The sequence below is a fragment of the Apiotrichum porosum genome (genome assembly GCF_003942205.1).
Source record: "Apiotrichum porosum strain DSM 27194 chromosome Unknown scaffold_7, whole genome shotgun sequence".
Taxonomy (NCBI): Eukaryota; Fungi; Basidiomycota; class Tremellomycetes; order Trichosporonales; family Trichosporonaceae; genus Apiotrichum; species Apiotrichum porosum.
Genome location: NW_021167114.1, coordinates 1,235,913 through 1,250,458, shown reverse-complemented (window position 1 = coordinate 1,250,458; position 14,546 = coordinate 1,235,913). Strand labels below are relative to the sequence as shown.

At 59.0% G+C, this 14,546-nt stretch overlaps 6 protein-coding genes across 6 annotated transcripts; 3 read left to right on the top strand and 3 right to left on the bottom strand.

Annotated features, from left to right (window-relative positions):
* Window positions 1–974: 974 nt before the first annotated feature.
* Window positions 975–3,128, top strand: EHS24_008770 (uncharacterized protein; the record flags this gene model as incomplete). The annotated part of the gene is made up of 7 exons (XM_028624072.1): window positions 975–1,169; window positions 1,368–1,401; window positions 1,488–1,595; window positions 1,642–1,877; window positions 1,933–2,009; window positions 2,114–2,381; window positions 2,445–3,128. The coding sequence occupies 7 exons, from the start codon at window positions 975–977 to the stop codon at window positions 3,126–3,128; spliced, it is 1,602 nt and encodes a 533-aa protein (XP_028476046.1).
* A 751-nt stretch (window positions 3,129–3,879) lies between these two features.
* On the bottom strand, window positions 3,880–6,095 carry EHS24_008769 (uncharacterized protein; the record flags this gene model as incomplete). Its single annotated transcript, XM_028624071.1, has 2 exons — window positions 3,880–5,428; window positions 5,473–6,095. 2 exons carry the CDS (start codon window positions 6,093–6,095, stop codon window positions 3,880–3,882), a joined length of 2,172 nt encoding a protein of 723 aa, XP_028476045.1.
* Window positions 6,096–7,104: 1,009 nt separating this feature from the next.
* Window positions 7,105–8,320, bottom strand: EHS24_008768 (uncharacterized protein; the record flags this gene model as incomplete). The annotated part of the gene is made up of 4 exons (XM_028624070.1): window positions 7,105–7,327; window positions 7,368–7,664; window positions 7,721–7,911; window positions 8,030–8,320. The coding sequence occupies 4 exons, from the start codon at window positions 8,318–8,320 to the stop codon at window positions 7,105–7,107; spliced, it is 1,002 nt and encodes a 333-aa protein (XP_028476044.1).
* Window positions 8,321–8,646: 326 nt separating this feature from the next.
* Window positions 8,647–9,902, top strand: MCR1 (NADH-cytochrome b5 reductase; the record flags this gene model as incomplete). Its single annotated transcript, XM_028624069.1, has 5 exons — window positions 8,647–8,697; window positions 8,760–8,817; window positions 8,876–8,907; window positions 8,969–9,045; window positions 9,119–9,902. 5 exons carry the CDS (start codon window positions 8,647–8,649, stop codon window positions 9,900–9,902), a joined length of 1,002 nt encoding a protein of 333 aa, XP_028476043.1.
* A 151-nt stretch (window positions 9,903–10,053) lies between these two features.
* EHS24_008766 (uncharacterized protein) lies at window positions 10,054–10,585 on the bottom strand (the record flags this gene model as incomplete). Its single annotated transcript, XM_028624068.1, has 4 exons — window positions 10,054–10,236; window positions 10,275–10,373; window positions 10,433–10,511; window positions 10,560–10,585. The coding sequence occupies 4 exons, from the start codon at window positions 10,583–10,585 to the stop codon at window positions 10,054–10,056; spliced, it is 387 nt and encodes a 128-aa protein (XP_028476042.1).
* A 423-nt stretch (window positions 10,586–11,008) lies between these two features.
* EHS24_008765 (uncharacterized protein) lies at window positions 11,009–14,374 on the top strand (the record flags this gene model as incomplete). Its single annotated transcript, XM_028624067.1, has 6 exons — window positions 11,009–11,039; window positions 11,086–11,153; window positions 11,260–11,493; window positions 11,571–12,391; window positions 12,429–14,159; window positions 14,212–14,374. 6 exons carry the CDS (start codon window positions 11,009–11,011, stop codon window positions 14,372–14,374), a joined length of 3,048 nt encoding a protein of 1,015 aa, XP_028476041.1.
* Between the last annotated feature and the right edge of the window lie 172 nt (window positions 14,375–14,546).

Below are 14,546 nucleotides of genomic sequence, written 5' to 3'. Positions count from 1 at the left end.
CCTCTCCCCCCCCCAGGGCAAAGACAGACAACCCCTTGCAAATCGGCAGAGCGCTGTCGGCGCTTTTTGAGTCACGAGTCCAGAGGCCACAGGCAAAGGCGTGCGCGGGGCAGCCCTCGGCGCAGGCCAAGAACCCACCGCTGTTGGTGAAGAACAAAGGGGGTCCCCGGCCCTCTTCCCCAGAGCGACAAACTGCGGGTTGGAACAAGATTCCCGTTCGTCGTGCCGGCTCAGGGTTCTGATTGCAAGTCAGACCATGATAGCGAACGGGAATTTTGCGGGGCATCTCCAATCTTTTGGTCGGTCGGGCCGGCATGACCGAGGTGGTCCTCAGGGCCGCAGGCTGCAAACTCTGCCGCTTTGGCAGACTGGGTGAGCATGTGAGCACGCGGGGCAGGACAGAGGGCTCCGCAGTCGTTGCGTTCAGGTTCCACGCGCCGCAGCGGCAGAAGACTGGAAGACACTGGCCCATGGATCCGTGGCAAAAGGTTCTCCCCGCGGCACCGGTTCCCGGCACGGCCCGCGCGCCATATTAAAGGAGTGGCACTGTGGCACTCAGCCCTCCAGGCCATCCGTCCACATATCGTCCATCTCCACAACTCTTCCTGCTGCTGCGCCAAAAGGTACACAAGGAACCGCTATGCAGGCATCCAAAAGTCCGGACGTGCACTCTTTGCCAAGCCTTGTATCAAGCATTTGCTTGTGATAGTGTCGGCTTCTTCAATGTGGTCCATAAAGCCGGACTTTTGGCAACAATGCACATAAACACGTTCGCCAGCCGCCTACTTGTTTGCCGGACACCGGGTAGCTCTGCATTGTGTTGCCAACGTTGATGTAGTAGATGTGGGCATGGTACTGTTCTGACTCGTATAAATGCCGAAGCGGTGGCAAGTGGGGCACCATTCTCACATCCAACCCCACAGCCCTGTATTCCTCCCCACGAACGTCACTATATCTCAGCACACTGCCACACAATGTCATCCGAACAAGACCACGTTCACAATGAGGCCACAGGAATGGATCCCTACCTCGTCGGCCAAGCACAGGAAGCTGCGGCTCGTGAGCTGTCGCTTCCCTTCAAAACGGCCGTCCGCAACTACTACCCGGGCATGTTCTGGAGCTGCATGCTAAGCCTTGCCCTTGTCATGGAGGGATATGACGTCGGAATGGTAAGCACTGTTCTGTGTAAAGCACAGGACTGCCGTGAACAAGAGAAGGGAGTGCTCAAGGTCGGCCAATGATATCCTGGCTGTCCGAGACAATATCAGAGTATGCTGGTGCATCCCATCCTTCTTCTCCCCGGCCTTCTCTCCACATACTCAACCCACAATCCATAAACGAATAATAGGGCTAACCCATCTGGACAGATTAATTCATTTTTTGGCCACACAGCGTTCAAGGGTGAGTTGACTTTGGATTTATTTTTGAATAATTAAACCAGTCGACGTCTCACGAACCTATGGACAGCGATGGTTAACTGGTCACAGAGAAGTTTGGCGTGCTTAACAAGGATGGCGTCAAGGAGGTGCCTGCCAATTGGCAGAGTGCTCTGGGCAATGTTTCCAATGTTGGCGTGGTAATTGGTCTTCTTATCAGTAAGCTGCTTCGCGGAACTAGTGGATTTTCACTAACGGGGGACAGACGGCTACTGCCAGCATCGTTTCGGCTCCAAGAAGGTCTACTTGGGCACCATGGTGGTCATGGTGGGGGCAGTTTTCCTCCCTGTGTTCGCGACAGGCCTTCCGATGCTCACCGCCGGTGTCTTCATCTGCGGGATTCCGTGGGGCGTCTTTCAGACGCTGACCACCGCATACGCGGCCGAAATCTGTCCCCTCCCGCTCCGTGCCCACCTGACGTCTTTTGTCAACATCTGTTGGGTTAGTACCGGGGAGAAGAGTACCTACATTGAAATACTGATATTTGTCTACATAGGCGATGGGTCTGTTCATCAGCTCAGGCGTCGTTCGTGCCACTCTGCAAATCAACTCTGTGTGGGGATGGAGGCTTCCGTGAGTGGAAACGGGCGGGTCTACACGGTGCAACATTAAGCGCCATTCCTTTGGCCGTCGATCGGCCCTCCTTGTCACCTCGAGAATGTAGCTGACCGTCCCAGATATGTGCTTCAGTGGATTTGGCCAGTTCCGTTGTTTATCTGTTGCCTTTTTGCCCCGGAATCGCCGTGGTATCTCACTAGGGAAGGCAAGACCGAAGAGGCCAAGCGGGCCCTTCGCAAGACTGCTCGCAATGGATACTACACCGAAGACGAGCTCGATGCCCAAGTGGCCCTTATGCAGCACACCCACGCTCTTGAAAGGCAGGAGAACGCCAACAGCAGCATCATGAACTGCTTCAGAGGTACCAACCTCCGCCGCACCGAGATTGTAAGTGGGCGGCGTCCCTTGGCAGCTGCATACTACCAATGCCTCCCGACTGACTGTTTTCAGTGCTGCGTCGTCTGGCTCATTCAGCAGTCATGTGGCCAGCCTCTCACATCATACGCCACCGAGTTCCTCCAAGAAGTCGGCATGTCCACCGATCAGGCGTTCGACCTCAACATCTCGTCCAATGGTATGCTTGTCTTCGGCACAATCCTGACCTGGGTCTTCATGGAGAAGGTCGGACGTCGCCCTATCTATCTCTGGGGCCAGGTCATTATGGCCTTTGTTCTCCTGGCCATGGGCATCTTGGGATGTTTTCGTAGTCATAACAGCACCTCCTACGGTGTTGGAGCGCTCCTGGTCCTCATCAACTTCACGTTTGCGTGCACCCTCGGCCCCTCGTGCTACACCATCGTCGGCGAACTGCCCGCCTCGGAGGTTCGTGGCCCGACCGTGGTCCTTGCCCGTGGCGTCTATGTGATCGGCGGCATCATTACCGGCCAGCTCACTCCTCGCATGGTCACTGCCGGAGAGTGGAACTGGGGTGCCAAGGGCGCCTTCCTCTACCTTGGGACCAACCTTCTCGGCCTGGTCTACTGCTACTTCCGTCTGCCCGAGACCAAAGGGCGTAGTTTTGGCCAGCTTGACGTGCTCTTCCACAATCACGTTCCGGCACGCAAGTTTGCCTCTACTGTTGTAGAGCAGTTTGAGGAAGAGGCCCAGGACCCCAAGGAGAAGGCGGACGAGTAAAGGGACAGTGCGTGGGCGGCGCGGGAACGGAATATCTTCCTCGGCAACGGGATGAACCAACGTGTGTTAGTGAACAGGATGATAACAAGTGAATGGCTGCGCTGCATGGGTCTCCGTCGGAATACATGTATTCGAAATCAGTCTGCTCAGCTGCTCGATTGGCAGTGGGGGGCTCACTGCCGGTCAAAGCCGTTGAGCAGACTCGGAAACTGATCTTCCGCGATTCCGAGAGCCGAAGGGAGTGGAACAGGCGATTCCTGATAATTTCCTGAGCCTTCGGCGCCGAGGTGTCGGCTCCGGCCAAGATGTCCTCAAGGTTTGCAACGTTGCCCCGATGGTGTGCTCACTGCCCCCTCGCGAACGTATGGCGGCCTCTGCTTCTCCTTGACCGCCGGGCGTAGGGTATCTTGCTCAGGCGGAGGCGGCCGCGAACAACAATGGGACAGTACATAATAGGGGCATGGTGCCAACAGCTGAAGGCAGTGTTCCCAGACGCAACTGGAAGCAGACTGAACACATAGCTGCAGAACCTGCCTGGTCGCCACGGGCCAAATGCAACTGACTTGTTTTGGTCTGCCCCCAGGGCGGACGTCAAAGGTGCGCCAATGAGTAACCGCAGTGTTGACAATGGAGGGTGCTCACAAGTGGCGCTCGTGCCACAGATCGCCCAACCGACGATCCTGCCACAAGCCGGATCCATACACAGTTATGCCACCAGTGGTCTGCTGTCTACATTACTGTCTACTTCTCCCTAAACCTTACGAATGAACAACACCTGGCTCTGGAAGTCCTCCGACTTCCACTGCAACCTGAGCCCCGAGTTCATGAGGGCGGCGCCAGTGTACTCGACACCCTCAACATTGTACTTTGCGTCAGCATCTAGACCCTCGAGCTTAAGCGCCGCAGGGTAGATGCGGAGGCGGGCCTGCATCTGGAACGCAAGCAGGACAGCCTCCTTTCCGTCCGCAGCAGTGTACATGACCGACGGCCAGTTGGTCTCGGGCGCGGCCAGGCGGTACTGGTCGCCATGGATGACGAAGGGCGCGACGCGGTCGCTGAGCGCAATGAGCTCGGGGATGGCGGCACGGTCGGCAGGATCGATCTTGTCGACATCGAGCTCGAACCCAAAGCTGCCACCCATGAGGGCCACGTGCATGCGGAACATGAGCGGCGTGGTGCGGCCAACCTGGTGATTGGGGCATGCAGAGACGTGGCATCCCATGGCCGAGGGAGGGTAGGCGAGCGTGGTACCCCACTGGATGTACAGACGCTCAATGGCGTCGGTATCGTCCGATGTCCACGACTGGGGCCAGTAGTAGAGGATGCCAGGGTCGAAACGACCGCCGCCCGACGCACAGCCCTCCCAGAGAATATCGGGGAAGCGGGTAGTGAGCTTGTCCAGCACACGGTAGAGGCCGAGCATGTAGGAGTGAGGGGTCGAAGGGGAGGGCATCTCGTGCATTGGGCGGTTGTTGTCCCACTTGACGTACGAGATGTTAGCCGAGGCGAGAATGTCGCCAATGGTCTTGATGATATAGTCCTGGACCTCGCGCTTGCTCAAGTCGAGCACCAGCTGAGAACGACATTCGGTACGCTTTCTCTTTCCAGCGTGGAGGGCCCAGTCAGGGTGAGCCTCGTACAGCTCCGAGGTGGGCGACACCATCTCGGGCTCCACCCAGATACCAAACTGGAGAGCCTGGGCCTTGCCGTCTGCACCTTTGGTCTGCAGGGCAGTGAGCTGTTTGACAAAGGCGTCGAGGCCCTCCGGGAAACGTTTCTGGTTGACAAACCAGTCACCGAGACTGGTCGTGTCGTTCAGGCGCGGGTGCTTGTCGCCAAACCAGCCATCGTCCATGACGAAGAGGCGGATACCGAGCTCGGCACACGACTTGGCACGCTCATACAGTGCCGCTGCGTCAAAGTCAAAGTACATGCCCTCCCACGAGTTGAGAAGAGGTGGGCGAGTGCGCTTGGTCCACACAGAGCGTGAAAGGTGGTTCCTGTACAGGCTGTGAAGAGAGCGGCTCATGCCGCCAATGCCGTTGGACGAATAGACAGCGACGGCCTCGGGGCTCGTAAAGCTCTCACCAGGTGCCAAGTTCCAGCTAAGGTGGAGAGGGTGCAACCCGATATTGGCGCGCACCTTGTCGCTCACAAAGCGCTCGACGTCGACCGAGAACGAGCCGCTGTAAATCAAGCTCAGGCCGTAGGCTTCGCCCTGGTTCTCGGTAGTGGTGGACGAGGTGAGGGCGACAAAGGGGTTGAAGTAGTGCGACGAGTAACCGGTGGAGCTCTGGAATCTGGACCTATTAGCCTGGGCAGCGACGTTTCGTTTCAAGCTCACCCCTGGGTGCCGACGTGAACGGGACGGCGCATCTGGCGGGTCTCACGCGACCAGTCACCCGAGAGCTGGATCATGTCCCAGTCCCCAGGTTCAAGGTTGAGTGTAAAGCTCGCAGCGCGCTGAATTTCCGCGGCCGCAGTACCATTGTTGGTGATCGTGAAGCTCCTCGCGACGGCGTTGTACTTTGGGAAAACGGAGTACCGGAGCACGGCCGAGAGCTGGGCTTCCTCATCCACGAGGTTCACGAGAAGTGTGCTCACGTTGTCGGCTGCTCCCCACGTAGCGGGAAGACCAGGGAGTCCGGGCTTGCCTTCGACAACCTCGTGGCTGGCATACTCAAAGGCAGTGACGGTGTGACCAGCCCCATGGCGGATGTGGATGGCCGGCAAACGCATGTCACCGCGTCCCGAGTCGGGCAGCTCGCGCATCTCGTCCACAAGGCGTGTACCCCAGCCAGGGAGGTCATCGGCGGCGCCTCGTGGTGGGAGGGCAGGAGCTGGCGAGCCAAAGTGGTCGTGCACGAGCTCGCCGTGCTGGTCGACGTGGAAGCGATAGTGCATCCCTTGCGCAATGAGCGCAAAGGTCTGGTCGGTGCCGACCTCAATGTGCTTGGGCGATGTCATGGCTAATGTAAGCTGGGGGATACTCGACGGCGGCTGCTCACTTTTCTAGCAGCGCTGCACAAAGGAATTGCAACAGAGTAGGGATGGCAACGAGTGAACAGCACAACCGCGATATATCCCAACCGCGATATATCCCAGGCCGCCGTTGTGTCCACTTCGGATGTGGGGGAACATGTGGGGGAGCCGAAATGGGCGACCGGATCGGTTGCCCGGCAGCTCCAAAACGGGCCGACCACCCAGGCCTCGGCTTTCATCCCTAGACGGACCGTTCTCATACCCGTTGCTCGGTGATTCGCAATCGAACGCGGCAGGCCACCAAAGTGAGCTGCGCAAAAGGTCCACGGGCCCCCAGTCTGATGGCGTGCGGGGGCGGGGCCATGTTGTGGATTCCCGTTCGTCGACCTGAGGAGGCTTGGATTATTCCCGTTCGCCATCGCCCAATCTTGGCGATCTCGCGGTGGATTGGCGTCGGTCTTTACATGTTGGCGTTTGAGAGCTTCGTAGGTTCTTGAAAGCAACGTGTGTGCGACGCTTGCCAAGACCGCCCATATGTCCGTCTGAATGGAAAGGGCAAGTAACCGTCCACCATTGAGTGATATACGTGTTGTTTGTCGTGGTACAGTGTCGCAGGATATCAAGAACCGGATCCACGGGATCGGAGCCGCCACGCCGACACTGGCTACCAATCTGTTGTTCTGGGTCTCGACGTCGGCACGATCCCTCCGAGGTGGACCGATCGCTGCGAGACAGCCTTGAGACAGGGAACAGAGATGCGGGGGCGGTAGGGCAAGGCCATGAAGCCTCGTTGATGGCGAGAGGCTGCTCTATAGGTGTTCGCGTTGTACCAGTCGGGATACCAGCTAAAGGCCAAGTCTCACTCGCATCTTCGTACAACAGTATGCGACTCCCTGCTGATAGAACGACCCCCCTCCAAATGCAGTAATACACACATGTGCTCCCCCCCACCCTCCCACACCCGAATACCCGCCAACAAAAAAAGCAATCACGCTCACCTGGACGTGGCCTCTGCCACGACCTGGTAAACAAGCTGAAGCTGTTCCGGGGTCTGGACCATGGATTTGCGGTAATCGCGCAGTCCATCGACGAGACGCAGAACCTCGTCATTCTCCTTCACGGGCTTGAGCGGGACGAACGTCCTCACCTCGTCTGAGCCTGGGTAGAGGAGAGACATGAGGGAGATGAAAGTTCCCGTGCGGCCAATACCGGCCGAGCTGGACGTCAGCACAAGTGAATGCAAACTATGTGACGTACCAATGGACCCAGAGCTCACAGTTGTCCTGGCCGCCATTCTCGTCGCGGACGCGAACGACCTCCTTGAGCAACTCGAGAAGCTTGGCGACACTGGCACCTTCGGGCACGCCGTGGTCGGGCCACGCGTCAAAGTAGTAGTGGTTGATGACAAGGTCATCTCCGTCCCTGGACTGGACAAGGAGCTCACTGTGTGTCGAGGAGGCGTTCGAGAGAGCCGTCTGGCGAGTCATGGACAGCCTCAGCGACTCCCCACGCCTGTTGCCAAACACGGCGGCGTGGCGTAGACCGGTGCCACGTCTGCTATGTGTCAGCACCCAGGCGTAAAGCAACAGTTTAGCTCTCTGTCTACGCACGGAACATAAGGGTCTGCCTTGGCCATTCCCCTCTCAGTCCAACCGGTGAGCTGCACAAGGATCGCTGTCCGTGCGTTGCCTGGTGGCGACTGCTTGGTGACTGGTGCTGAACGAGGGATTGCAGGCGAGTTGGTAGCAGCTCGGGTCTGCATCGCACGGAAGAAGGTGTGGAAGGTGTTGGGCAGTGGCGCCTGCGGTGAGAGGCGTGTGAGCAACAATAACGAGTGACGCTGTGGATTCTCGGGAATGGAGTGGCTCTCCAATTACTTCTGGGCCGCAAAAAAGGCCACTGGAGGAGAATCAACTCACCTGAGCGGCAACCCACCACTGGCCCTTGGTATCGGCCACGACGTTGGCGTTGAGGTATCCGTTACCGTCTACACGGACGCTTGTGCGGTCATAGGCCAGGACATCACGGTAGCGGTTCTTGGTCCCCGCGGCACGCGACTCTTCGACCGAGTAGTAGAGGTCCTCTGGTGCGGATGCCCTGTGAGCGCAGGCTGAGAGGGTGGAGCGGGCGAGTTCGCGGTTTTCAAGAGTGTTCCATGCCTGCAGGACTGTGGGCATGGAGTGCGGTGTAGACGACAGCGAGGGCGGCATGGGGTGGATGCTGTTGTTGTGACTGGATATATATGAGGGGGGTTTTGGGATGACGCGAAAGCCAGTCACCACATCTCACTCGTGACCACCGCGAGACCACTTTCCCACGGATGCCCCCCCTCCAGACCTAATCGCTCGACTCACTTTCCCACGGGTGGTCTATTAGGCGGAACTCCGGCCGATCTGTCGCCGGCTGGCGCGGTTTGTTGTATGTCGCCATTTGTCTCGTCCGTTCTCTCACTCCTCCTCTCTTTCTCGTCTCGTGTGCCATATAGATACTCTAGACGGCTTCTTCTTCAACCTTCCGCCTCTCTCTCTCTGTCACCATGTTCACCCGCGCCGCCATTCCCACTTTCCGTGCCGCCCGCACTCAGTTTGTAAGTCTTCACAGGCGCTCCCAACTTTGTCACCAATCGCTGACATGTAACCCCCCGAACAGACCCGCTCCGTCCGTGGCTACGCGTCGGAGGCTCCCAAGGCCGAGAAGAAGCCCTCCAGTGAGTTACACCGCAGCCTCCCTCTTCCACAACAGGCCGTATTCTGACAACCCTCCAGACATCCCCTTCATCTTTGGCGGTGCCGGTGTTGTGAGTAGCCAACCCCCCCCTTTTGCGGTGTCTTGGACCTCGGAACTGACGGAATGAAAAGGCCGGCCTCGGTGTCTGGGCTTACCTCGAGCGCTCGGGTAAGCAGCCCCTTGCCCCCGCCGTCCCCGGTCTCAACGGGTGAGTTGGCTGCTGCCTTGAGAGCCACACGCAAGACACACTTGAAGCTGATCACAATACCCCCACCGTATAGCGACGCCTGGACTCCCCTTGCCCTTTCCGAGGTTGAGCAGATCAGCGACAACACCAAGGTCTACAAGTTCAACTTTGAGGGTGACAACGCCGCCAACAAGACCGCCGGCATCACTGTCGCTGGTGTCGTGCTCGTCCGCTCGCCCACTGGCGAGGGCCAGGTCAACGATGACAAGGGCAAGCCTGTCATCCGCCCCTACACCCCCATCTCGTCTCCCGACCAGCGCGGCTCGGTCGACTTCCTGGTCAAGGAGTACCCCACCGGCAAGCTTACCCCTTGGCTCTCTCAGCTCAAGAAGGGTGACGAGATTCTCGTCAAGGGCCCCATGACCAAGTTTGAGTACGCGCCCGGCCAGTTTGACAAGGCCCTTTTCGTTGCCGGTGGTTCGGGTGTCACCCCTGCCTACCAGCTCATCTCGCACGCCCTCGAGAACAAGGCCGACCAGACCAAGTGGACCTTCCTCTTTGCCAACGTGACCGAAAAGGACATTCTTATGCGCAAGGAGTGGGAGCAGCTCGCTGCCGCCAACCCCGACCGCCTCAAGGTCGTCTACTTCCTTGACAACGCTCCCGAGAACTGGACTGGCGAGTCGGGCTACGTCACTGCCGACCACATCAAGAAGCACTTCCCTCGTGAGGAGGGTGACAAGGTCCGCGCCTTTGTCTGCGGTCCCCCCGGCCAGTACAAGGCCATCTCGGGTGCCAAGAAGGGTCGCGACCAGGGCCCCGTTGGCGGTGCCCTCAAGGAGCTCGGCTACAAGGAGGAGGAGGTGTTCAAGTACTAAGCCAAAGAAAACATAGAGACAACCCTCGGTGTTCAGACCGTGTAGATACACAATGCAATGCAGATGGTATATGGTGGAGGCAAAAGGTGGAGGTATCAGTGCTGGGGGTTATCGGCAAGTGGAGGAGGAGAAGGACGCAGAGGTTCCCTCGCTAGTACTGGATGGTGCTGTCGCCCTCCGAGTCGTCGTAGTGCGCATAACTCGTGTATCCCGACGCGCCCTCTTCTTGGTGGTGGTCGTGGTCGTACGCCTGCTGCGCCGCGTCCTCGCTCGCAAGATTGTGTTCTTGGTTGATGAGGAAGACGGAAGTTTGGAACTGGGGGAGGAGGAGGCCCTGTCAACATTGATTCGTGCAGTTAGGGCTGCACGTACTGTGGTGAACACGAGCTTCATTTTGGTCTCAAGGTCACGGAGGGACGCCAGAAGCGACTCGTTGGGTGTTTCGGCCGTGTCTCGCGCCAGCGTTCCGATCTAGATAAGCGTAAGAGAAGGGGGTTGCGCCAGAGGAAGTGGGGGGCGGGGGACGCTACCTTGCTGATTGTGTCGGAGAGTTTTGCGTATTCCCATAGGACCTCTGCTTCTAGCGCGGACAGTTGAGGGTGGTTTGCACTGTCGGGGGGTCAGGTCAGAAGGAGAAGGGGGTGATGTGCTACCCACTATGGATTTGTTGTTGCCAGTGACATGGTGGTGGTGGATGTGGAGGATGTGTGGATGGATCCCTTGTTGACAACGGGGTCGGGTCGCGTCGTCTTGGTTGGGGGTGTGAAACGCGGAGATGCATCTCCGTGTTCTTGGGTGCGTGCCTGGGATGCTCCGGATGGACCGGCAGTGGGGATCACACACCAAGAGTCGTCCGTCGTAGCCATCTATGGTTTGTCTCTCATCCTCCCACTCTACCACATCACCAGTCCCTCCCTCCTCCCTCTCCTCCACCCCCCGCACCACCTTGGGACACTGGCACGGCCGCACCATTAGGCTGTGTGCCACAGCGTAACCTTGTACCACACCTCTGGACCCACACCCCTCCAGCCAGCCGCCGCGCCAAAGGAGCATTTCCGGTACGACTTTCACCCACATCCGGCCGGTCACCAGTGCCCGCGCGCACCATGCAGTATCTGTCAAAGGCGTACAACTACTGTATGTAACTTCGACCCGCTTACCAACCCGGCTCTCACACATTCAGACTCGGGCATCAACCCCGCAACGCTCTCGGGCGCCATCGACGTGATCGTCGTCCGGAGCACTGACGAAGTGAGTTCTCCCCGCCACCCGGCCAGGACACGCCGTCTGTCACGGTGGTGCGAGGAGCAAAAAGACCACAAAGCAAAAGTGTGCTGACGCACGGTGCGTTACACAGAATGGCGACGATATCTTGCAATGCTCGCCCTTTCACGTGCGCTTTGGCAAGCTGCGTGTACTCCGCGTCGGCGAGAAGAGGGTCACGCTCACCATGCCCAACAACTTGCCCGAGCCACACATCGCCCCCTTTTCCATGAAGGTCAGCGACACGGGAGAGGCATTCTTCGTTCTCGAGACCGACGGCGAGGTCCCCGCCGACCTCCTCACAAGTCCTGTCATTTCGGCCACCGATGTACGTATCCTAATCAATGCGCCATTGTGGTGGCGCTACAGTTGCGCACGTTCATGACTGACACCTCTTGTTCCCAGGCCGATATGGACATTCCCCGACCCTCCCTCGACGAGAGCGTGCCCGACGACGCCGACCCACGTCAATCCCTTACTCTACAGCCCTTCGGCGCTACGGAGCAGCAAGTGAGCCATGAGGGCCACATGCACGAATCCATCCATGACGTGCCCCTCGCCGAAGTGGACCACCTGGACCTTAACGCCCCGCACGATCCCGACGACGTCAAGTCACAAGAGGGCGGCATTGCTGCGCCCACGGCTGTCCTGGCGTCACCGCGCAGGCGCATGTCGGGCCTGGACAAGGAGGAGGTGCCAAACCCTCTCGAAGCTGGACCGGGGGAGGACACATCCCTTCCAATCCGTAATTTCCGACTGAAAGCTCTTCACAGGGACAGCGGGGACGTCGAGCTTCCTAAGGTGAAGCGCGGAGAGCACGACGGACCTACTGTTCAGTACAGTGACGGCATTGTACTCGACGCAGCAGGGTACCACAAAAAGTACGACAATGATGAGCCCACCCGTGAACCGGCATCGCCCATCGCGTCGGCCTTTCCCCCTCGACCCAAGTCGCCTGTGGGCGTCAAGAATGCCGAGGTCCAAGAGTTTATCAACGATCTGATGGGCTCGGAGGACCACGGTCTCGCCTCGCCTCAGGCCGGCCCCAATGACGACGGTCTCCCGTCTTCCATGGCCGCATTGTCGCTCGAAGGCGGAGGATCATCGCGGGCGCGCACCCCTTCGCCGGTGGCGACTTTCCGCCGTGGCGACCGCATGACGTCTGAGCCGCCAGAGTTGAGCCGCCCCGTGTCGCCCAATGGCGGCACAGACGGCAACGTCGACACGTCAATGGACTTGGCGTGGGACTGGGGAAAGATCCAGGAAGAAGGTGACCACAACCCGACAGCCTCATCGCGCCGAGAGCTTGCCCGTTGGCGACCACACTGGCGTGCACGAACATCGCTCCCGCGCCGAGCTCAAAGAGGTCGAGTACGGGCCCTATGAGTTTCTCCTCGAGCTCGACGGTCGCGAGCACGTGTTCGAGCTCTCGTTGTGTGGCGACGACAAGTTTGCCCCCGATGGAGAGGCGACCGACGACGAGCGCGAGGCGTTTGACCGCGAGCGTGTCTCGTTCCAAAAGTTTATGGAGGACGCCAACATTGTCGACGACCCACGTCTGGTTGTCTACTACAACGACATGTACCTGTCCTGGGCGACTGGATACCACTTGCTGTTCGCGCTTGCCATCTACCGCCGCGCCTCGCTCGACGGATCCAAGCCCAACGCCGCTGCGCCCCCCCAGCCCCAGCGTTCGTCGGGTTACTGGTCGCGCTGGTGGCGTGGATCGCGCACCGACTCGCTCGAGCCTCCCTCCATTGAGCGTACCCAGTCGGCCAACGCTGGGCTGTCGGGTGCCAAGGATAAGGACGTCAAGGCATTCAAACTCGACGAAGTGCACCAGCCCTCGGCATCAATGCCCGTGTCGGAAGCTGCTTCCCCCTTGGCGACGCCCGGTACGCCTGTCGAGGCTGGAAGCGACGGAGAGGAGCCCGAGGTCGCCGCTGGCGAGCAAAAGCACTATGCCAAGACGCTTCGCCTGTCGTCCGATCAGCTCAAGGAGCTTCACCTCAAGCCTGGACCCAACACGATCAACTTTTCTGTCATGTCGAGCTACTCTGGGTACGCTGTCGTCTCGGCGCGCATTTTCCTTTGGGACGAGTCGGACCAGGTCATCATCTCGGACATTGATGGGACCATCACCAAGTCTGACGCTTTGGGCCACGTCTTTGCGGCCATTGGCCGCGACTGGACGCACGTCGGCATCGCCAACTTGTACACTGACATTTGCAACAATGGCTACAAGATCCTGTACCTCACTGCGCGTGCGATTGGCCAGGCCGACACGACGCGCGACTATCTCAAGACTGTTGTGCAGGGCGACTACCGCTTGCCCGAGGGACCCGTCATCATGAGCCCCGACCGTCTCATGGCCAGTCTCCACCGGGAGGTTATCCTGCGCAAACCCGAGCTGTTCAAGATGGCCTGTCTGCGTGACATCCAGCGTCTTTTCGGCCAACATGCCAAGACGGCGTTCTTTGCCGGCTTTGGAAACCGTATCACGGACGCCATGTCTTACCGCTCGGTCGGTATTGAGACGGGCAAGATTTACACCATTGACTCGACGGGTGTGATCAAGACCGAGCTGCTCCAGGCTTCCCACAAGGGCAGCTACATTGGTCTCAACGACCTTGTCAACGAAGTGTTCCCACCTGTCAAGACCAAGTTCCAGCCAGAATACACCGACTTCAACTACTGGCGTGACCCCATTATGGACATTGCCATTCCGGACATTGTCGTGCCCGTGTCCCCGGCCCTCTCGGCACGTTCAGACACGTCTGGCGGTTCGCGTCTTTCGTATCTCGGCAAGATTGCCAGTCCTGGGTCGTCGCTCGTCGCGCCCCATCCTGCCCGACTCGGAAGGCGGCGCCGCCTCGCCGGCGTCCCAGACCTCGCGGCCGTCATCTCCCCTCATCGGACCTGCCCTCACGCCTGGCGACCTGAGCGAGGACGAGGAGTGGGCGTCGTCGTCGCAGCGCGCGGGCAACCGCTCCCGTGCGTCGAGCATGCCCGGAAGCTTTGAGGACGGCAACGCGTTCCCCGAGAGCTGGTTCAACCGCGGCGAGTCGATGGACAGCCTGGGTCGGGAACGTCACGAGGGCGAGGTGGACGACGAACAAGGACAGGAAGACGACTCGTTTGCGGACGACGACGCCATCTTTGACGACGACATTCTTGCCACCGGCGAGATGGCGCGTGTCCCCTTCTAGAGAGAGAGAGAGAAAACATAGGGAGAAAGAGAGAGCTAGTAGGTGTCGGTTCACAGGAGAAAAAGGGCTGCCAGCTTGCTTTTGCGGCTGCAGCCGTTGTAGAATAGAAACGTTACGTTAAAGGTCCCACGGTCCGCTTTTGCATTTTGCGAAATAGAGTTTATTGTGACAG